This window comes from Notechis scutatus, chromosome 3 (assembly GCF_049901735.1).
Source record: "Notechis scutatus isolate UNSWTSFEM ecotype Mainland chromosome 3, rNotScu1.2, whole genome shotgun sequence".
Lineage (NCBI taxonomy): Eukaryota > Metazoa > Chordata > Lepidosauria > Squamata > Elapidae > Notechis > Notechis scutatus.
Window position 1 is genome coordinate 147,843,850 of NC_142011.1, and position 25,165 is coordinate 147,869,014.

Genomic DNA, 25,165 nt, shown 5'->3' on the forward strand with positions numbered 1-25,165 from the left:
AGATATCTGCTCCTTGAGCTGTATTGTTTGCCAGTAAGCTTCCATGTATAATCTGAGATTATGGTTTTAAAAAAAACCCTCATAGAAAACGACCTGTTTATCTAAGGACTGCCTGTCTCTTGTAGTTTCTATCTGTCTCACACAATCTTACAGATTTAGCTTAGTTTGTAATTGAGCAAACAACTTCACTTGGAAGCAAGAGTTTTCTGTCATTATACTTGTCCTCTGGAATACCATCCCTCCTGAGATTTGTTCGGCTCCCTCTACCCGGTCCTATTTAAATGAGCCCTTAAAATCTGGCTGTGTTCCCAGACTCTGGGTTAAACTGGGTAATAGACCACCTGTATGATGTTCTGTTTTTCTAAATTGTTGTTTTTATTTCTGGACTTTTAAAGGGTTTTTTATGTTTTTATGTATTGTTACTATAGATTTTACAAGCTATCCAGAGTTGTAATGTGTTGGGGCAACATTTATTTTCATAAATAAATAAATCTTATTAAATATTACAAAGTTTAACCATTTCACTAATTATACTAATTTTGCTCTGGTAGTATGAGAAACAGACAAGTATTATTAGTGCCTGCCTACTTCTCTCTCAGGCTAACAGCATTTTACCTGTTTTTCTCTCTGTGTGTCTCTGTCTCTATCTGTCTTGTTTTCCTCTCTCTCTCTCATGTGTGTTTGTGAGCGTTTGTCTGTGTGCGTGGAAGGAGGGAGGGAGGGAGGGAACCAAGTAAAATGCTTTAGCCTGAGTCAACCTCTACACAATGGCTGGAAACAGTATTCACACATAACTACTCATTCTAAGTAATCTTACATAATCTACAAAGAAATATTACAAGCTTTTTTGTGTTATACCATGGCTTTAAAGGAAATAGTATTTTAGGTTCAGCCTGAAATATGTAATTGTATGTAATCCCAAACACTGCTAGGTATAAATGCTTCCCTACTGCAAATATGACATAAATTAAATGAACAAAGAGTATCAGCCATTATACCTACTTGTTCCTTCATATATCCATAGAAATCTACAGCCAGAATCTCAGTTGTGACTACTCTGGTGATATCTCTTTGTTGTTAAGGACTCAGAATTATTAACACTATGGGAATTAACCATGCTAGTACCAAGAAATACCAGCATTTCTGTTCATCAATAAACCTAGGGCAAGAACACATTTACATACCCATAAGATCTCTTCATCGTGGACTTGCTGAACAATAGTTCTCTATATGGCAATTTCTTAAACTTATCTCTGCCAACTGCTACATAAAACTGTCCATTTTCCAAATCCATCCCAGTTTCCACAGGTTTTCCATCTAAAGTGTAAAGCCTATAAAAGAGACGTAATAGTACCATATTAACCTTTTAGTAAATGTGTTCTCTAACAGTTGAATTTTACTACCAACAAACAACACCTAATAAATCTCATTATAGATTATGAACTTTCTTTCAGAAAACAAATCTTGAGTATCATCACAGGAAAAAATATAAACTATACCTAAAGAAATTTGTATAAGAAAAGTTCTCATGAATTCGCTGTACTTTACAAAGCTGTGATCATCAGCAATACTCATCAAAACTGTCTGCTATTGCTCCATAGCAAAAATGAAAAGTAAATTTGTACTCTGCACACAGCCAGTATGAAAGGTTCGCTTGCCTCACAGAGCCAATAAATAACAATCTCGAGAATAAACAACTCAGAATAATGTAGCAGCATAAAACAATCTAAAATCAAGCGAATATCATAAAATTGCTGCAACAAAACAGTAAACCAGGAACATTAAAAACAAAAACCATCAGTTATCACTGTAATTAAGATATAAATACTATGGAGGAAAAATTAAAGAATAAAAATATTTTTTTCACAATTTCTTAAATCATGTCAGTGTAACGATTGAGCAAATAGATCGGCGGGAGGGAATTGGAAAGAGTAGAAGCTGCCACCAACAAAGTCCTAGCCCGAGTTGACACTAGCAAGACTTCTTCCCAGGGTGCCATATGCAAGAAACTATGTACAGCAGAAGAAGCTTCTTGGATGAGAAGTGAAACGTCTTCAAAGAAAAACAAGAAAATCTGGCTGCCTCTTGAAAAAGCACCTTTGAGACAACCATGCCTTGGATGACTGAGAATCTCCATGGACATTTAGTATAACACCAGAATGTGATGCTTAGGATACAGAAGATGTTCCATTAAGTTGAAGGGGTCTGATCATATACAGAGGTTTAAAAGTAGTAACAAAAACATTGAATTTAACTTGGGGAGAAACAGAAAACCCATGCAGTTTAACCAAAACAAATAATACATGCTCCTGCAGAGATCTACCAAATAAAAGTTTTAGCTCCTCTGGTTTGCAAAACGTTTTTCAAGGCCATTTCCACCTGGAGCCCTTTGCAATAATCAAATGGGTAATAGGAACCAGGACAGATCTCATAAAGCAGGGATGCAGCTAGTAATTATCTGCAGTCAATAATAATCTGTCCCAGTTATTCCCACCTGCCCTATTGTTAATTAAATGGCTCTCTGTGTTTAAGAGGCAAGGGAATTATCTTGTACTTCAGACTTAACTGTTGTCTTCTCTCTCTTCTGAATATAGGTTAAATAAAAGCAAGTTTCTATCTTTGTCATTTATCTTTCTTGATAATTTTTTTACTATAAATATGTGAAATATATTTGGCATTTGGTTATGACAGGAACATATCCTGTAACAAAGATTCCTGCTGAATTCATATCTCCAACATGAGGGCACTAGAGATGATAACCCAGCCATTGAGATTTTTAGAGCACAACTGGGTACAAGTTACTCCTATCATGCTTCTTTAACAGGTAATCCATCAGTGTTTTATCTGTGCTATGATAGCAATAGCACTTAGATTTATATACCGCTTTATAGTGCTTTACAGACCTCTCTAAGCGGTTTTACAGAGTCACCATCTTGCCCCCAACAATCTGGGTGCTCATTTTACCCACCTCGGAAGGATGGAAGGCTGAGTCGATCCTGAGCCTGGTGGGATTTGAACTGCCAAATTGCAGGCAGCCAATAGCATTCTAACCACTGTGCCATTGAGCCTCATGATGCAGACCAAAGCTAGACATTAATAATCTGTTCAACGCAGAAGTATTTAAAACTGTTCCTAGCCACTCTCTCAACTATGTTGGCCAGGATAACAGTTTTGAAGCTATCTTGAAGTTAGCAATAAGCATTGTTTTTTTCAAGTTGAAGCACCAGAAAACATGATTTTTTTTTAATTGTACTAAAATACTAGCAACACAAGCAGTCTTGATTTTAACACTTTACTATTACTTAAATTGAGAGCAAGTTTGCTGCTGTGGTTAAGGCATCAGGCTAGGAAATTGGGAGACTATGGGTTCTAGTCCCACTTTAGGCATGAAGCCAACTGGGTGGCCTTGAGCCACTCATTCTTTCTCAGACCTAGAAAGCAGACAATGGAGAACCACTTCTGAAGCCTTGCCAGGAAAACTGCAGGGATTTGTCACCAGGAGTCAACACTGACCTGAAGGCATCCCTACACACCCACATATAAGAAACAACCTAAATTATAGCTAACAAAAATACAGATTTAACAGAATGCCTTATACAAAAAAAAAAAAAAAAAAGCTATTCCTGCCTCATCTATCTCTTGAGAAATTGTTTCATATCTGCACCGCTAACAATAGCCACTAGATGGGATATCAGGCCAGCTTATTTACAGAATTATTCAAAATGTTGATAGTTATGGTAGTTCAAAGATGAGCTATAAAGCTACAAATCAAACCCGCAAATTTTTCTGTGGATGCAAGTAGTATTTAAGGATCAAGCACAGTTTCAGGGTAAGTACACAGACTGGAGTTCTTCCACAGATCTCCATAAATGGTCCTTGATATATTAAAATTTGCCCACATGCTTCTCAGATTCAAAAATGTTTCAGCTTTTCAAAAACTCAAAACAAAACAAAAACCCTAAAGCAACATACATATCTAGATTTATAGGGATTACCTAGGAGCAGATTTGTTAAATGGAACACAAATATTAAATATTTGAGCTCTCCATAATTTTTATAACCTTATTCAGCTACTGTAAACTTAGCAGAACTACATTTTGATGTTCAAAACAAATTTTCATTGTAGAGGGTCTCAGAAATGCTTCCTGTATAATGGTGCTAGCTGCCTGAAATTCATCATGATATTCTAAAATAAAAATATGTAGCATGGACAGAATTTACCAAACAGGCTTGATAGCATATGCACAATACCGTTTTTTTAAAAAAACCAAACAAACACATTTAGCTAATTTTCCAGTGCTGTGATTTTAACCCACCAATGTAGAATTATTCTTCCATGAACTAAAGCTGTGCAGCAGAATAGTATTTATGAAGGGGATTATCATTGGTTTTTAGACCGGATCTCAAAATTCATGGGGAAAAAAAAAAGTAATGACATGAGCCTTAATGTGCTTCCACATAAGGCTTTTATTGTCCAATTTCTCTCTAAGCTATTCACAGAATATTATTTGGGGAGGGAAAGACCACGTAAAATTGTATTGTATATTTATTGTTTCCATCTTTTTCTAATGAGGAAAAAAAAACATTAAGGAAAGCCAGAAGAGGTAACAGATACCTTTGACAGATAGCTCTAGGGCTCTGTATCTAGAAAAAAAAAACAAAGAATTTTGGCAATACTGTATGTGTCTCTGATAGGCACTATGCCAGCATCCTTTTGATACCCAGTTCCTACATCACAGGCAAATGACATTTTTGTAGCCAGGGATCACTTTTTAAAAATTATGTTTTGTTTTGTTTTAGTCTTCTAATCTATAGTCACAATGATAGTGATACAATTATGTTGACTAAGAGGTCAGAATAGAAATGTCTGCCCTTTTAATTGCTTTTGTATTATTTTAGCGCTTGGCTTAAGGGGAAAAAAATGCATTTACTTTTAAAACTGAAAAAAACCCTATGACAAAATTTGGCAATTCTTGTGGATTTCAGCAAACTGAATCTGGAGGGCTTGATAAGCAACATAGAGGCTAAGGGCTGCAAATCGACCATCTCTTTTTTAGCACCATGCTCCTGTTTTCCTACACCACTTCATTTGACATCCTAGCTTGTGTAATTTTTATTTGCCAATAAAATAAGTGGATCTCCATCTTCATTTCCAAATCTATTTCAATTAGACAGGCTCAAATATTTGTGCTACTGGAGATGGGGATTAACAGCAATTAATTTTCTGTTCCTATCTTTAGCTTAAGGAGTTGTTAAAAATGAGGTGAATTGGTAATTTGTTTTGATATACAAGGAATAATATCACTAATCCTATAAATGATGGGCGTAACTGAAAGGGGAAAAGAACCAGTATTGTTGCTGTGCTGTACTGAAAAATTAATTGCCCATTCATTTAACACAGAGTTTTGTCTTTATCAGAATTAACAGTCTTTACTGGAATTTTGACTAATGGAGTCTTGTTACCATAAATCACAGTAACTCACCTGTTAATTATTAACCAGTAATACATTTTAGTAGCTTTAGTGTGCTCTCTCTTAAAAGGTATCAAATACAAAAACTCGATTTATAGAAAACTAGAAAAGCCAAATAAATAAGCACAATGCACTGTTGAAATATCTACACACTACTAAAACTTTTACATCTGAAATTTTCAACTGGGCAAAACAGTGCAGCATAAGGCAGAAATTTATCAACCAAGGTACCTCAAATGGGCTGACCTGCAGAATGTTGGGACCCATTACACCCATGGGAATGAAATTTTGAAAAGTTCTTGCCATTTCATACTGCGTTCAGTACCACTGCCATAGTCACGTGACCCTCATTTACAATGTTCCCTGACACCTTCTCACAAGGCAGTGGCACTGAATGGCGGCTACTAATGACAGATCCTCATAGCTGTGGCCATTGCAGCATCCCTGTGGTCATGCAATTGGAATTCGGCTGCTCGGCAACCAGCTTTCAATTATAACATCACAGCGTCCCAGAGTCATGGGATTGCCATTTGAGACAATTTTCCCATAAAGTAAGGGAGTTATTTGGATTGAGTTAGCAATTCTAAAAAAAATCAATTATAACATGGAAATTAATGTCCTTCAGAGTTAATACTGTCATAGCAATAGAAAGCACTATCAATTTGAAACTTGTTTTTCATTCTTTGTGTTGAATAGATGCTTAAGAGTAGCTTACCTAAGAATTGCTTAAAATCCCATACTTCCAAAACTAATATCCCCTCCAAAGTAGTTTCTAAGGTTAAAGATAAGTAACTGAGAATCAGATCATAAATCTTGTAGAAATAAGGTAATTTGTCTCTCAAAACTGTAAAATATAAAGGAAAAGGCAGAAAGACTCCACTATAATGGAAAGCATTCACAAGGAAAAACAGTCATCAGTATTGTCAATTATTAATTAAATGACATCACTTTCACCTTTGTCAGATGTAACTATTTTGGCTAGAAGGGAGAAGAGGATCACAACAGAGGGCTGCACTGTTCTTAACACATGTTTGGATAAATGTGTTCTCTCAGTTTATTCTATTCATGAGGAAAATGCTAGCTCAAACCCTCGAAGGACATATTTTTATAATATTTGAACTACTTCAAACAAAAAAGCAGAAATACAGTAAAATAAATCCAAATAAATAATTTGGGTAATAATTTCCATCCCAAACGTGATATTAAAAGAGGATGAAATAAACAGGATGTTAAAGATACCTGTTCTATGTAGCACTAAAGAAAAGCCAAATGAATTGAGGTACCGTACTGCTATAAATTTGGAAAATTTGTGTCCATTTCATAATGTGTCATTTTCTCAAACTGAAAGCTTTACTGAATCCAGAGTTATAATCTATTCTATTTGTTTTAGTCCAATTCCTGCAAATTGCTCATAACGGTTTTTTTCTTTAAATGAAAGCATCATATAATGCTGAGTATAAAAAACCAATTATGGTAATATACTACTTTTATACCCCAAACAAGTACCTGCACATTCTCATACTGTACACTCTTCGAACAGTCCTAATCATCTTTTCATGCCAAATATAATCATGAAGTGTCAATTTCATGCGTTTTCCCACTACTTATGAGAAAAATCAGCTCCATATGAAAGGGTAGCTAATATACTCCTGTTCCTACATTTTTAGTATTTGAAATGGAATGTGTTATGTAGTGAATGAGGAAAAGGCTATTTGTATCTAATGTGGAGATGCAGTCCATAGGCCAACAGAAATCATATATTTTTATCTATTTTTAAGCACTTTCATGATGAATTCCTTCATAGTGAAGTGACATTACTCATATTGGATAGATTTTTTGGGCCACTCAGATAAGCAATAGCCTCTAAATATGAGCAGGGAAAATCTAAGGGAAAAGCAGAAATGTAAAAGTAGGATCACAAATCTAATGTTTGGAGGGAGCAATATAAAGACTACAGAATGGAGAGTCACCCTGGTTTGAAATCCCTGTTATCTTAGAGTTTAGCAAGGTTATTTTTGATATAAGGCAATGGACATTTTGCACTGAAGATCTAAAAGTTAGATTCTTGTATATTATCTCCAGCACCAATGAAACAGCATTCTGATCAGCATCAGTTGATTCTATACCTGATCATAATATTCATGAAAGCAATGAATTTCTACTTGGCTTTAGAAAAACTCAGTTCTAAAGTAGATGATCAGAGAATAAGGAAAATCTCTTTTGACTGTAACTAAGATTTTGACCCCTGCCCCTTTCTGGCCATGTCAAATTATGGTAAAACCAGTTATTGTTTAATTTAGATAATACCTTTACTGAATCAACACACATTTCTGAAAATGACAAATAAACAATTAAAACAAAGAGACTATTGACATGTCTAAATACAACATTTCCTTTCACTCTGGGCTTTTCTTTCTTATACAGATGTCAATGAAATGCATGCTATCTGGATTTCTGCTTAGCACCATATTGTTGGTAATGCAAGAAGGGTGTAGGACAACTCACTGCAACCATCTTGCCATGGCCGACCTGCCCTGGCCAACTCATTATGGGATAATACACAGCAGCCAACTCACCACAAGACAATTCAACAAGGGAAAACTCAAGAGAGGGACAAGTGAATTGCAGCAGGTCTTGTCTTGCTTTAGATTTGAACCTTCTCAAGTTAGAAGCCCTCAAAGCTGCAGTGAGCTCAGATTCTACTTGAGTTATCCCATGTTGAATTGTTCCATGGCATGTAGGCTACAGTGAATTGGCCGGGGCGAGTCGGCCACAATGAGTTGTCTCATTCTGATGCAAAGACTTGTCTTCATAATATAATCTCTACCAAAACTTACTTCTGAAATATGTTTAGCGTCAACCATTCCTTTGTAATCAGAAAATACTTTATGTCCATAAAGCCTATGGATTTTCTCTTGATGGAAAATTACTTACAGGATTCTTCTTGCCAGTAGAAATCCAGGCAACAACTGTCAAACAAATGAATACTGAAAATGCACATACAGAAGCTTCATGAACTTATTAATATCAAGTAATAAAGGTGATAAAGAATCAGTTGGAAATATAAAATTCTACAGCACATTCACATTAGAAGCTGTTCCTGGTGAGTAACAGTTCAGAGGAAGTCATCTGAAAGAACAACAGTATCTGTTAGGCAATTTTATCTTACCTGTGTACAGCTCCACTTCTGAGTGTAACTTTCTCAGTAACCATCTCAAGAACCCGATCCCACTGGTTTAGTGCTTTCCTTGGGATGAAAAGACGCACTGCTGGGCTTACAAGATCACCATTAGCAACCAGGCTAAATAAAATTACAGAAAATTAACAATTAGCTGAATATTCAGCAATAAGTATGCTTATTAGAAAACAAGCAAGGCTGACTGATATGTCAATTATTTTTAGATTTAGTCACACACCCCAGTGATCACTTAATGGTCATTTCCCCAGGTAAAGGAAAGAAAAAAGCATTCTACTTACATGTTAAGAATGGTCATCTGAATAATCTTTACTTCCTTTTTATACTCTACTACCTTTCCCTTTTTTATTATGTCTTTTTAGGCTGTAAGCTGCAGGGTAGGAACTCTTTTTTATTAATCTGTACATGACACTAAGAGACTCTCTGGCTAAAGGAAGAGTATAAATGATATAAATAACTAAATACTTACAATATAGTGCATGGCTCCTGAAGTGGTTTTCGAAAGCGTGCAGATACATTAATTCTGCTGTGGGAAACTGGCTTCACCTGAAAGACACCACACCCCAAAAAAGTCATACATTTATACTGCATTAATTTGTTTTAAAACTATTTTAAAAAATCTTTTCCATCAGTACTTTAAAAGATTTTGTACATTATCAATCAATTATACCAGTGCACACCACTGTGTAATTATAGTTGCCTTTTAGATATACATTTGCAGGGTTTCTCTTTTGCTTTTCTCATCCAGCCTTTGGTTTTTCTTGTTGCTATGTAGATGACTTGAGCTTAAAAAGTGAATTACTGTCATTATTAATATGCCAGGGGATGTTGTGGAATTAACAGTCACAGAAAAGCTGCCCTCCCAGGCTCCCACTGTTGTCAGTTCTGCTCATTTCTTAGGTGTTTTTCATAGTTCATGCCTAGTGGCTCGGAAAGATATCTCTCCCATTTGTCACTATGACCTAGTGCCTCTAGCTGGAAAAGGTTATGTTTATCTTTAAAATTTCTTACATTCAAAAATGTTGAAACATGGTATATGTTGTAAATGCTGCTTAAGCTTGGTTTGGATGTAATATGCATTAAATTATTAAACTGCAGTTTGCTCTTTCAACACACCATGATTCCTGAGATTAATTCGTAACAGTTTCCTTTATAACCAGAACAAGAAACTGGAGTTACTAGATATGGAACACACCAAGATTTGGGAGGGGGGGAACAAAACCAGAAGTGGTATTCAGCAGGTTCTGACCAGAAAATTTTGAGTAGTTCGGAGAACTGGCAAATACCACACCTCTGACTGGAGATTTTACAGTATCCTTCCCCTGCCATGACCACCAAGCCACGCCCACAGAACCAGTAGTAAAAAAAAAAGAATCCCACCACTGAACAAAACCCTTCCACCTGTGCTTTCAGACTGTGTTTTATTTTGAACCCAAGAACCAGTTTTACATTTTAAACACGCACAAAATATGCTTAACTAACATTTTTAAACTGTAATCCTGACAAGCAGACAAAAATGTAAGGAAATGGAAAAGATACTGCACAATAATGTTTAGAACTTGAGCAGGACACAGAACCAGGAGCAAAAGAAAAGGAAGAATCACATGCTTTGTGTTTGTGTTTGTGTGTGTGTATGTGTGTGTGTGTGTACTTTATATATACTATACATACACAGGCCCGTTTTAAATATGTTATATTTATACAGTATAATTAAATATAATGATATACTTATCCAGGATAAGTAGCAATCTCACATTGCGTGAGATTCACATTGCATTCAAATTGACAAAAAACAGAATAGTCTTCTTGAACATCCATTTGTTCACCAACCATTCAATATTCTGGCTGTTGCAGTATGCCTATGTCACATGAACGAAATTCAAGCCCACTTATAGACCCACCTGCATTTATGACCATCCTTTGGCTGGCTGCCTCCCATTGTGGCCAACTTCCCTTACCACCCAGCCTTGCCCATCTCCACTTATGCCCACCACGTAACACACAACTACTGTGCTAGCTGGGGACTTCTTTCATGATGGTGCAGGCAGGGCATCTTCTGTGCTCTGCCCAGGATATTCTTTGGTATTCCAGTATTCACTATCTCTGTTCTCACCAGCTCCTTGTTTTATGCCAGCACCCCTAAATCCTTATTTCACATACTAGGGGTTTTTTTGAGTGAAAGATGACCCTGGGTGGGACACAAACAAGAGGCCTGAATGGTGCATAAACAGGGCCCCTGGCTGGTTCACAATAGTGGCACAAAGTGTGGTGGGCAGAGCTGGGCGTTGGGGACAGCAGGTAAATGGAAGGCCAAACGGACAGATGGTGGGGGAGATAGGCAGGCGAGAGGAGTTCAAGAGCAGGCAGTTCCTTACCTTACCAAGGTTCGAGCTGGGAGAGACCAAGCCAGTAATGACTTGGCTAAGGATGGGTCCTACCTAATAACTAATGGGATTCAGTTAACAACAGCAACAAAGATTTGCATCTCGCATCATATGATTGCCATAACTAAGTGATCGATTCAAGTGACATCACACATTATGACCACGTCACTTAGAGGCAGAAATTTGTGCCCCAATTTCTATCATTAACCAAGAACTATCTGTGTATGCTTTCCTTCCTTTATTCTATAGTAATAATTAGGAGCAAACTGCCACAAAGCAGTGCTTAGGTTCTCCGGAATTCTGAAATCCAATGGATTTTGAATTTTTTTTCTGATGATCTTATTTTGACATAATAGCTTTTTATCTTTGTTACTGTTGAAATAAATCAGATTTTTCTTCCATGCTGCTTCTGCTTTAAAGCATAGTAATTTCCAATTTGTAGCTGAGGTTAATTGGTTGAAATTGATTGGTTTTTTTTAATATAGGTTTCTTATCCGGAATATTTTGTGCAGAACGTAAACCTGAAAAATCATACAAATGGTGCTATATTATTCAGGATTATTGAATGATAATAATTAATAATTAAATAATAATAAATAATAACATTCAAATATTCTGAAAAGCAATATTCAGATGTTCAAGAAAAGCATTCAAATAGGTTATTTATATTCATGAATCATTCCTTAGTCAATGGAACTTCCTCAATAATCCAGAGTCTCACAAATGAATATGTACACAATCCCAGTGAAAAATATTATGTGTAATGCATTATAGGAAGCATTATCTGTGGAATGACAATGCTTTAGTCATCAAGTAATAAAACATTTTTTATTCGGTGGAATTAGGAAAATGTTTTAGTGTATACATAGCAATAGCACTTAGACTTATATACCGCTTCAGAGTGCTTCACAGCCCTCTCTAAGCGGTTCAGCATATTGCCCCTAACAATCTGAGTCCTCATTTTACCGACCTCGGAAGGACGGAAGGCTCAGTCAACCTTGAGCCTGGTGAGACCCGAACTGCCAAACTGCTGGCAGCCGGTGATCAGCAGAAGTAGCCTGCAGTAGTGCACTCTAACCACTGCGCCACTGCAGTGTATACATGTCAATTCCCAGCTAAAATCTTTTTTGGTACTAATTACTAGAAACAAAAAGTAAAGCTAAAACCCATAGAGCATCATCACTTTTACATATGTATTCTAGAAACAGGTTTTTCAGTAACCAGGCTTCCAATCTCAATCCTTTCAAAAATCTTACGCTTTGAAGATTAACCAATTCCTGCAATGCCAGGATTCTAAGCTCAGCCCCCTCTTAACCTGCCTTCAGTCTAGCTGGAGTTTCCACCACACTTTTCTATATACTCTGCATTTTTATGACTCTTTAAAAAATCTTTGTCCTACTGAAAAGCTATACTGAAATACTGAAAAGCTATACTATAACAAGCCACTCAAAATATCCCCAGAGTGTGCAATTATATTTTCTGCATGCTGATGAAATCTAACTGTTTTAACAAGTCAACATATTATAGAAGACAGTTGTCTAAGCTACACATACATAAACAGTACCCACAAGAGCCTTGAATGTGAAATTCTCCATAGAGTTCTTTCAAAAATTGCTCTCAATTTATTATTTTAATATAGCAGAAATTATAATAATAGAATATACAAGAAATACTATACTCATATTACCTGAATTTAATTAATGTAAATAATTTTACATTAATTGGATAAAATCATGCTTAGCCTTTGTCCTGTCCAATATTTTTGTTTCTGATCTAGTCACTTTCCCTCAGCCCTAGAAAGAAGGCAATGACAAAGCACTTCCAAAACCTAGCCAAGTAAACAGTAGAAATTTGTCCACCCAACACTGACTCAAAAATGTGCAAGCGCGCATACACAAAAATCAATTTATTGGAGTATGATCCCTGGCTTGCTAGTCAAAGTCCAAGTATAGTCCATAAAATAAAAAGTTTAACACTTTTGCTCTTCATTGGAAATAAATGATCTGAACTTATTATTACTATGGTGTAGTATCATTATATACTTCTGGAAAATTCTGTATTCCAAATATAAATATTGCAGAAACCTGTTTTTAGACAAATCTCTAATAATAAATCATTAGTACTTCAGACTGCCTTGGCCTTTCTAGAAAACAAGTTCTAAAATAAGGCATTTATTTTAGAGATTTGCATTTGAGATTTGCAAAGTTATGCTGATTTGAAAAGTGTCTTGCACCGGCCTATATCTCATTCCATCCATTCAACATTTAGATAATAAATGAAATACATTAAAATGTACTAAAACTCAAAAATATATTTCATAATTCAAGTATTTCATTCAAAATATAGCATGTGGTGTGATGTAAAACCACACTTGGAATATTTCATTCAGTTTTAGTTGTCACAATATAAAAAGATACTCTAGAAACAGTACAAAGAGCAACAAAGATCATTAGGGGACTGGAGGCTAAAACATATAAAGAACACTTGCTGGAACTGGGTATGTCTAGTTTGATGAAAAGAAGGATTAGGGGTGACACGATGGCAGTGTTCCAATATCTCAGGGGCTGCCACAAAGAAGAGGGAGTCAACCCATTCCCAAAGCACCTGAATGCAGGACAAGAAGCAATGGATGGAAACTTATCAAGGAGAGATCCAACATAGAAATAAGGATAAATTTCCTGACAGTTAGAACAATAAAGAAGTGGAATGGTTTGCCTTCAGAAGTTGTGGGTGCTCCATCACTGGAGGTTTTTTAGAGACTGGACAGCCATTTTTACAGGGTCTCCTGCAGGGGTTTGGACAGGGGTGGGATTCTATCAGCTTGGCCCAGTTCTATAGAACCAGTAGCTCCGAAAAGCAGCTGACACTGAACTGGTTCGCTGCAACAATCTTGTGGTCTTCTGTTTGGCCCACCTGCCCACCCGGGATCTAGGCTGTGCTTTATTCCCTGCTTTTTTCCTCTTCAGCTGCTTTGCAAGGCACAGCTGAGTGCCGGTTGTCAGCTGGAGAAGGTGAATACTTGCCAGAATCGGTTATTTGTAAATAGTGCGCATGCATGCTCACCGAACCAGTTGTTATGCCGGTAGGATCCCACCCCTGGGTTTGAACTAAAAGAATTCCAAGGTCCCTTCTAAGGAGCAGATGTGAAAGGACATGGGCCCAAAGCCAGGTTTCTGACTACCATACAGTATTATGTATTTCTTTACCATTCATACTCTATTGCCATCTTCTCCCAGAATTTACTTGCAATTCAGTTTTCTTACTTTCACTCTTATATGGCATTCTATGAATAAATTATCAGATTACAGCCATCTTTCTTTCTTTGCCATTCCCCACATATCTCAAAACGTTTCAAAAACCTGATATTCTTCAATACTGAATGAAAACATAGCTGCCATGAATTTACAAACACAACCTTCTTCCAGGTTTCATCACCAAAAACATCATCAAAAAAGCACAACAAAGGATGTTCTTTCCGCGCCAACTCAGAAAGCTCAAACTGCCCAAGGAGCTGCTGATTCAGTTCTACAAGGGAATTATTGAGTCTGTCATCTGCACATCTATAACTGCCTGGTTTGGTCCTGCAACCCAACAGGACAGACACAGACTTCAGAGAATAATTAGGACTGCAGAAAAAACAATTGCTACCCATCTGCCTTCAATCGAGGACCTGTATATTGCACGAGTCAAAAAGAGGGCTGTGAAAATATTTACAGACCCCTCACATCCCAGATATAAACTGTTTCAACTCCTTCCCTCAAAATGACGCTAAAGAGCACTGCACACCAGAACAACTAGACACAAGGACAGTTTTTTCCTGAATGCCATCATTCTGCTAAACAAATAATTCCCTCAACACTGTTCAACTATTTACAAAGTGTGCACTACTATTACTGTTAATCTTCTCATCACTCCTTATCATCCATCCCCTCCCACTTGTGATTGTAGGACTGTAACTTTGTTGCTTGTATCCTTACGATTTATATTGACTGTTTCCTAGTATGATTTGATTGTTGATTGTACCCTATGACTATCATTAAGTGTTGTACCTTATGATTCTTGACTCTTGACGAATGTACCTTTTCTTTATGTATACTGAGAGTATTTACACCAAGACAAATTCCTTGTGTGTTCAATCACATTTGGCCAATGAAGTATTCTATTCTATTCTATTCTATTCTATTCTATTCTATTCTATTCTATTCTATTCTATTCTATTCTATTCTATTCTATTAAGGAGGAGAGCTGGATCTCTAAAAGGGAGAGATCCTTTTCTGTGATGGTACTCCATATACGGGATGTTCTCCCAGAAAACTCATGACTTGTGTCTTTTTATATTGATTTCCCAATCATATTAATTCCTATGAAATCATTTCTATAAATTATTTTAAAACAGATACACCTTAAAAATTAACTCTTTTCCCATTACTGAAGAGCTTACTAAGCAGAATATTAGATTCATGCTAATTTTCCAATCTCATCTGCAAAGGGACAGAGTTTGCAGCTTATACGTGTACAATCTATTTCAGAAAATCAGTGGAATATACAGACGTCAGGTATAAGGTTATCCCCCATTTCTTCTGTTCAATGATTATTTGGAAAGAGTTATCTATTGGTACTAATAAATAACTTATATGGATTAATGGAGTTTGTATTTATCCTCAGTAGGTGCAAAAAAAGCTGTAACTAATTCTTATACTGAATGCGTAAGTACATACATTCAGACACAGTAACTTAATCATATAGCCTGTCTGCCTGTCTATCTATCTATCCATATCTATCTTGCCTAAGAGTCAGCATTCCTAAGCACAAGAAGGAATCCCTAGGATAATTCCCAATGAGCCAATAGGGTACTCTGGTGCTGATCTCTAGCAAAATTTAATTTTTATATTGATAGATCATTTACAGTCAGCATAGGTTATTTATGAACCAGTATAGATACAGTACACTATCTATAGTTGCATTTTCTGTGCAATTCTTTCTTTCTCCATTAATGAAAAGCTTGCAGAAAAGTGAACTATTAAGGGGGAGACTGGTAACATGGGAAAAGAAAGGAATTCTTTAGTCCTGTTAATCATTTGCCTGATCTAAATTTCATTCCTATCCCACGGATTTGAGAGTCATTCCTTTAGTGAGGTTGAAGTAGGAACTATGAGATACTAAATAGACAAATGGATGATAGGAGGAAGATTAAACAACTCTTGACATCTGTCCTCTGTTCAAGATGTCAATCATTTCTAAATAGGTTCCATCAAAAATAAGGAGTGGGGGAAATACATAATTACAATTAATTTTAGCATGAAAGATTGAATAGGGTCAAGAATGAAGCAATAGGGTTCAGAACAAATGTGTACTAAATGAATGTTGACTGAATGGGTATATGCCCATTACAAAAGAAATAAGCTGAGTTTGATTTTACAGACAGAATAAATCAGGATTGCATTTCAATACTTATATATCACATCATATTATATTATATATTATACACACAAAATGACTGAATTGATTGAAAGTGGGGGAATGAAGAAAGTTGTGATTGGATAAAGCTTCTCAAAGAGACAGTTATAAATTATAAAAAATAAAAGGCATTTTACAAAGTCATATATGGACATAATGGAAGCAAAGATGGATTCCAAGAATAAGGTATGGATAGAAATGGAGACCGGTGTTGCTGTCAGTTAGATTTAGCTATGTTTTAAATTGTTTTATGTGGAATTCTTGATGCTCTCTAAATTGGTTGTTTCCTTGCATTATACAAGTAGATAACATCATCATTATGAGTGTGGGGTTTGCTTCCAATTTGTATAGAGTAGCATGCCTGTCATTTTGGGAAGGGTGTGGATTTCTTCACGGTGACCAGCAACCACAATCCCAGCAGGCCCCGTTGCCGTTGTTTGCCAACTTACTTGACTCAGTCTAGCTGTGATTAACTGTCTACAACTGCGATATGAATTTCTTCAGAGGACGGCAGGAGAAAAAAAAGGTCTAAAATCAGTCTCCCAATGAAAAAGCAGTCGCTAGGGTCTATGCATACAAGAGCTTACATTACTGATTGGAGGTAGGAAAGACATTGTACAGGTATTCTTCAACTTACAACAATTGAGCCCAAAATGTATGTTAAGTGAGAGAAATTTGTTAAGTGAGTTTGTACCATTTGACAAATTTGCTTGCCACATTTGTTAAGTGAATCTCTGCAGCTGTTAAATTAGTAATACGGTTGTTAAGTGAATCTGGTTTCCACATTGACTTTGCCTGTCAGAAGGTCACAAAAGGAGATCACATGACTCTGGGACACTGCAACCATCATAAATTTGAGTCAGTTGTCAAGTATCCGAATGTAAATCACATGACCATGGGGATGTTACAATGGTCATAAGTGTGAAAAATGGCCATAAGTCACTTTTTTCAGTGATGTAACTTCAAATGGTCACTAAATGAACTGTTGGAAGTCAAGGACTACCTGTATAGATTAACACTTCTCAACTTATGCACATATAGTCAGACATAATTCATAGCGATATTTTGATGACATTCATTCTGATTTTTTTTATAGATATTTACATTCTATTTTCTGCTTCAAGAGTTGGATATTTTACTTTCAGTCATATAGACTGTCAAATATTCAGGCAATAGTTTAATAATAAATACTAATAATAAACAGTATAGACACTTACATCTTCCAGAGATAACTGTTGGCAAAAAAAAAAAAGTGACATGTTTAGCATCTAGGTCATAACTTTGCAATATCACATATACTACATAAAGTGTTATGAAGTTCACCCAATATCATGTTTATTAACAACCTTTTCTTAACACCGCTATTTCAATATTAATGAACAAGATATATGTTGCTCAGAAATGAAAAAACTTATTTTAATGATTAATTAAAGCTTTAATAATTATTATTATTTATTAATTTTATTAATTATTACTGTCACACTCAGGCCTCAATCTTTACTATTTGAGGGCTTTCATTAAGGCTCTGAGTCAAACAATAAGGTGCAAAAAGTGTAACTTCTTCAATGATTTTGCTGTGTGTAATAAATACCTTCCATAACTATCCAATCAATAGGGTACAAACACAAGTGTAAATAAACTCAGTTATATAAAGTATGGTCTGAAAATGTTAAATTTTAAACGTTAAATTAAATGTTAAATTAACAATATTAATATTATAACATCTTTCAGCTCTTTTGATTAGGATATCATTATATAATGTTACTTAACCAAGATAGCAAATCATGGTTATTTTTCAAGGTAAAAAACAAAATGATATGTTGAGTACCTTGGTCATAACTTTGCAATACACCACATATAACATATATAGCATATACCTATTCTGAAAGCAGTACAATATTGGATCTTCTGCCTCAAGAGTTGGATATTTCTCTTATTTATATGCAGTCATATAGATTTGTTATTTTAATTCTGCCATTCTAACAAAAGCAATTTTCAGTTTGGCTGATGCAAGAAAAAAAATATAGTTGTTTTATTGTTACCATAGCACTTTTTAGGTCTTAAGGTAAAAACTTGCTGAAGCCTGACAAATGCGCAATGGCATTAAGCTTACAACAACATTAATCCGTTTTCAAATTCTGGCACCTTTTAAATAAAGCAAACAGATAAAGTGCACATAAAGATTTTGACATTTTAGAGTTTTATAAGCTGTTTTACATGTATGTTTTACTCTTGACTTGTAATTACTATGAGGGGAGAGAAAGAGAGAAAGGGGGAGAGGGAGAAGGAGAGGGATGGAAAAGAGCATATAATCTTTTTTAAATATTGCAGTTTGCTATTACTTCTCATAGATACCCATTTAAATAAAATGATTCGGAAGTAGACCCCTCAATCAGAGACGATATGAACTGCATGGTTCTTAAATGCTTTATACTTTGTTTAAGACCATATGTATAAAATATTCATTTCCATAAACATGTAAACAGCTGAAAAACCTTCATAGCATTTTGTGCATAATGTCATACAATGTATATACTGTATATCTTTCAGTTTAAACTGAAATTATGAAACAATTACTATACTGAAAAAAGCCTGATTCCTTCTCAAACTCAAATCACATTGTCTTCATATTAAATATTTATTTTTATGCTTCAGAATTGTCACTAATCTATTCCCATGTGCAGCTATCCTGCTGAGTCTTTTATTGAGAGCTGCAAAACTCAATATTAAAGAGGATCCTTTTTCTTCTCCTATCTCTTACAAATCCATGAAAGATTTGTGTGTTCCCACAGAAGTAGCCTTGGCATATATATCAACCAATCACTTATACATACGGAATCCTAAAAAGCACATCTATGCAACATACAGCTGTGGTGGCACAGTGGTTAGAATGCAGTATTGCAGGCCAATCCAGATAATTGCCAGGAGTTCAATCCTGACTGACTCAAGGTTGATTCAGCCTTCCATCCTTCTGAAGTTGGTAAAATGAGGATCCAGGGGTTGTTGTTGTTGTTTTTTTTGGGGGGGGGGGGGCAATATGCTAACTCTGTAAACTGTGTGCTATAAAGCACTATGAATTGGTATTTTTATTTATTTATTTTATTTATTTGATTTGTCAATCGCTTACAATAGGAATAAGTATAAACATGAGTAAAAATATAAGAAATAGGTACAAATAAATGGGAACAATAGGACAAGGATGGTAGGCACGATTGTGCACTTATGCACACCCCTTACAGACCTCTTAAGAATGAGGTGAGGTCAATAGTGGATAGTTTAAGGTTAAAAGAGTGGGGGTTAGAGGATGTAACAACAGAGTCAGGTAGCGCATTCCAGGCATTGACCACTTTGTTGCTGAAGTCATACTTTCTGCAATCAAGTTTGGAGTGGTTTACATTGAGTTTGTATCTATTGTATGCTATTGTTGTATGCTCTGTTGTTGCAGTTGAAGCTGAAGTAGTCGTTGACTGGTAGGACATTGTAGCAGATAATTTTGTGTACTATGCTTAAGACTAACTGTAGGCGGCGTAGTTCTAGGTTGTCCAAGCCCAAAATTTCAAGCCTGGTGATGTAGGCTATTCTTTTGCAAGCGGAGGAGTGTAGTACTCTTCTGGTGAAATACTTCTGGACTCACTCAATTGTATTAATGTCCGGTATACAGTCCAAGTGCTATTGCTATTGCTTTGCTCCCTCATAAGCTTTATACTTACCATGCATCCTCTCTATAAATTCCCTCTGTTTCTCCATCACCCATTCATTTTTCAACACTTACAAGGAAACACACATTAGGAGAACAGACAACCATTCCATTTACACATCACTATTAAGACTGTTGAATGGACAGGTTTGTATTAAGATGAAAAGTATCGGATTCAAAATGCGATGGCTTGCATGGTTTTGTGCAAGGCTAGATTTGCACATGTGTCACCTCTTTTGTGGGAGCTGCACTGACTGCTGGTTTGCTTCCAGGTTCAATTCAAGGTGTTGGTTGTCATCTTTAAAGTCCTTATCTGCAGCCCTGTTATTTGAAGAACCATCTTTTCCCAGTTATATCTATTCAACCCATCAGAACAAAGACATAGGGATATATACTGGGTCCCTTCACTTAAAGGAGGGTCATTGATGGGACCAAGAAGAAAGTTTTCTCTATGTGGCTCCCTCCCTGTGGAACATCATCGCTGCATAAATAAACTTGGCTCCCACTCTGACACTCTTTTGAAAGGCAACCTGAAGACCTGATTTTGCCAATGGGCCTGGGGATCATAGGATGATATGGAGCTAATCAAGTGGTTGGTTGAGTTCTTGGTCACCAAAGATATGGAGGTTTATTGAGTTTTGTATTGAGGTTTTATTTCTGCAAGCTACCTGAAGTCACCATGAGTTGGGCAGCTATATAAATTTTCTAAATAAATAAATATACAGACTTGCCCACTGTAACGAGATGTACTTAACATGTTGCAATTACTATGACTTTCTAAATGTACTGTATATTAATAAATCAGCATATGCAATTTTGCTGAAAGTTGGAATCATCTCTTCAGACACAATTATCATCTCTTCAGACACAATTACAATTATCACTACACATGTAAACTAGAAATAACATTTTTGTTTCCACAGGCTTTCTGGTCAATACTACAGTACATTGAATCCTCAAGGTATTTACTTCAAAAGAATAACAGTGTATGTCTTGCAGTGCTCATTAGGTTACCAAGATACTAACTACCAAACAACTTACAGAGCTACATCTTTAAAAACATGCAGTAGTTAAGAGCTGGATTAGTCAAACTGTATAAAAATTAAGTGTTTTTTCTCCCTCTCCTGTACAGATTGCAATATTTTCTTGCTTATTCTACAGCTTTACAGTACTGCTCAAACAATGCAAAATTTTTACACAGTACAAAAGGTTCATGAAACAAGTATTTATTTTGAATGTCATTTTAAAATAAACATTTGTCTTTTACAAAAAGAAGATTGTTGTTCTGGCATCTTACAAAACAAGAAGTTTCTGTAAGATTCCAGGCACCAACTTTTTTTTGTACATACGAAATGACTTATATTTACAGTCTTTATGGTCAGGCTATTAACAATTATCCTCTGGGAAGATTATAATCCAAAACAAAACAGAACAATAGGTACAACAGCAATTACTGCAGATGTTTCCAAGAGACATGAAATAGGAGTGATGGGAAGCTTCAAGACAACTACTAGAAGCTAAGCTCTGCTAAATTTGGTTGTTCTGCAAATTCCCTACTTTTCTTATTGATGACTTTTCTTTCAGAGAATGAAGAAGAGCTGTTCCTAATATGATGATAACCAACAGAAAATACTTCCCTTCCTTATACTGACAGCCAAGAGACTTAAGTAAGAAATTGAAAAAAAATCCACTTTGACATTAATAGGCATCTAAGCTGAAAATAAAAGTCAAAGGGATAATAAAGATTTCTGGATATTTAAGTTTTTAAAAGCAGGAAAGGAGAAAAAAAAGAATAAAAGGGCAGGATCTGGAAAAATGGAGGAGACTGCCTGGAACTAAGGAATGGAACTGTAACTAAAAGGAACTTACAGTGAAACTTTAACAAGATTCCTCAAAAATACATTTTAACTGAAACTTGGCAACAAAATAATAGAACCCCAGGAAGAGAAAGTGGAAAAAAGAAGCAAGAAGAAACAGCCTTGGATTATTTGGATTATTTGGTGATTTTTGGTTTTTGCATCTAGATGACTAAAATTAACTGGGTGGTTGTTTAAAAGTCTTTAAAATGGTATCACTCTTAGAAGAACTGAAAATAGAACTTAAAAAATGGAAAGAAGATGCACAAGAAGGGAGAGGTTCTTTTGGCTTCGTATTTCAATTCTTAGAAATGGAGATCTGGAACTATGAGAAACAACAAGAAACGCTTGCAGAACAAGAAGATTGGGACAAAGAAGAAGCCATCTTTAATGATCAAATAATTTTAAGTGGGGGGAAAAATGAAAGGGGGGAAAGAGAGAGAAAGGTTTAAGGCCAGAAAAAACAACCAAAAAGAAGAAGAACAATTTGAAAGATAAGTATATTAGAAAGCAACAGAAGAGGGGATTACAGATGAGAGAGTTAGAAGTAGAGAGACGAGGGGGTAAAAAGGGGAGGGAGAAGAAGAGGGGGAAGAAGGTAAGGAAAAGAAATTGTAAAAGACAGAAACAAGAAATAGAGAAACAGGGAAAAGATATAAGAATTGTAACCATAAGCTTGTTTAGAGATAATGGGTGAAAATTTAATTGTAAAAGGGATTCTGCAAAGGTACATAAAATAGCATTGTTATATTACAAACAGAAATAAATTTAGAAAATATGACTAAAATTGATAAAATATTTACTGTAATGTAGTGGAATGTTTGTTAATAAATAAATGAATTAAAGTGAATGAGAGAATTAAATGGGAACATTTTAATTATTATTAATGATTTATAAAAATATAAGTGAGAAATATGGAAAAAAAAGAATTAACTATGGAATGTTTATAAGTGTTCCCAAGGAAGAATGATATTTAATTGAAAAGAAATGTTAAAGATGTTAAGATTTTAATGAATATTAATGATAGAATTGAATTGGAATGGAATGTGTGTTTTATATATATATATATCTTTATAATTTTTTCTTTTTAAAAATATAGTGTGTATTTTAAGAATGTACCAAGCAGAATCTGATTGGAAGTTATGTATTATATTGAATGCTATAATTTTAAAGGTATATACATTGAAGCTTAAATAAGAGTTTGAATGGATAAAATTAAAAGATATAAAGGTGTCATACTCCAATTGGTAACTACAGGGAAAAATTTGTCTAATGAGAAAAGATAATAGGAAATTGATACAGGACAGACAAAAGTATAAATATAATGATTTGAATTGAGATGAGATAGTTAAAATAAAGTTGAGAAAATTAAAAGAGGGGAAAAACTATGTAGAAAATATAAAACAGTAATAAGATATGGAATAGAATATCAAATGAGCATGAAATTGAGTTTTGTGTCTGCATGAAAAGTGATAACCTGGGACCATGCTATTTTCAAAAAAAGATGTTTTATTTGTATTTTGTTTTTGTGAAAACCCAAATAAAAATTTTCAAAAAAAAAAAAAAAGATTGGTGAGAGTTTCTAAGGAAATATTAAAAACACAGCTGGAAATATCATAATGAGCAAAAGAATGTAGAGTAGTAAAGGCAGCCAAAGTAACTGCACAAAAGATTTACTGGAGCCCTGAAATATTTTTTTTTAAAGGATACCTATATGAGATGAAAAGAGGAAGATTATGTACAGATTGTTAAGAACTGTAGAAACGTACCAGAAGAGTTACAGCTTCAAATGAGCTGAGATTCACAAAGAATAAAAAAGGATTTCTTTAGATATCTTCAGAACAAAACAAAGATTTAAAAAATCAGTACATAGCGCTGCTCAAGAAAAATGAAAAACTGCTAACAGATAAAAAAGAAGGAACTACTCAATATATATTTTGATTCAATTTTCTCTAAGAAGAGGGCATATATTCCATGTGAGAAAAAGAAAGAATAGGCAGAAAGAAAATGAGATTGCTAGAAACCCAGTCAATGAATACCTATGTACTGCAAATGTGTTTAAATCTTTAGGACAAAATAAACTGCCTTATTAGTATTAAAGAAACTAGCTAATAATTTAGATAACTTTTATATCTTATCTCTGAGCAGACCTGAAGAACAGTACAATACCTGACAACTGGGAAGGAAAATATCCCTATGCTCAAAAGAGCAATAAAAGGTAAAACTACAAACTATTCATTCAGGGACTGAGAAAATTCTGAAGTTCACGTTGGATCTATGTAGATGCTGAGTATCATCAGTAAATATCAGAATGTTATCAAGAATAAAACTTGCAAGATTAATTTATATTTTCATTGGGTTACTTCCCTGAAAGATTATAGAGAATGCTGTACAGGTAGTCCTTGACTTACAACAGTAGTTGAGCTCAAAATTATAATTGTAAGTGGTGCCAGTCATTAAGTAAGTCACTACATAACTGTACCCGTTTTTACAACCTTTTCCGCAGTGGTCATTAAGTGAATCCATAATGGGCATTTTTTTGCCAGAAACTGGAAGTAACTGCTAAGCAACCAAAATATGATCACATGACCATGGGGGGGGGGGGAAGGGGGACCACCCCTCAGAACTTTAAATCTGGGTCATTAGTAGCACTGGAAAGTCTGCTATAACTTTCATCATTAAGCAACTGGTCATATATTGAAAACTACCTGTAGTTATAATATAATTTGATTTCAGCAAAGCATTTAGTGCCCATGACATTTAGTCTGATTAGCAACTACATATGCCCAGGTTGGATGGCATGATAAATATATACATAAATTGCTCAAAAATTACACTCAAGGAATATTAATCCTTCATTCCTCATCAAACTGGGATGACATATTGACTAATCAAGCTTTGCCCTGTGATTAGGAGAGGAGAAAGAGGACTTGCTTTTCAGTTATTTGCATCTAATATATTATTGGCTGAAATAACTAACATACTGGAAGACAGAAATACAATTCCAAGTAATTTTGATAGATTTAGAGCATAGGTGTCGAACTCATGGTGGCACGTTGCCATCATGTGACATTTCATGATGTCTTTTCCCCTTGCAAAGCTGG

The 25,165-nt window shown here is 35.2% G+C and overlaps 1 protein-coding gene across 12 annotated transcripts in view; it reads right to left on the reverse strand.

Moving 5' to 3' along the window:
* Positions 1–25,165, reverse strand: part of DCDC2 (doublecortin domain containing 2) — a 48,764-nt gene that overhangs the window by 14,617 nt on the left and 8,982 nt on the right. For 8 of the 12 annotated variants that reach the window (XM_087961400.1, XM_087961393.1, XM_026669974.2 and 5 more), the window contains exons 4-7: positions 17,726–17,740; positions 9,137–9,213; positions 8,641–8,772; positions 1,185–1,331 (exon numbers count right to left, since the gene is read on the reverse strand). In XM_087961400.1, the coding sequence (XP_087817526.1) occupies positions 1,185–1,331; positions 8,641–8,772; positions 9,137–9,213; positions 17,726–17,740 (371 nt within the window). The remainder of the gene's footprint in view (positions 1–1,184; positions 1,332–8,640; positions 8,773–9,136; positions 9,214–17,725; positions 17,741–25,165) is intronic. The other 4 variants (XM_087961401.1, XM_087961402.1, XM_087961399.1 and 1 more) reach the window with 1 other exon arrangement.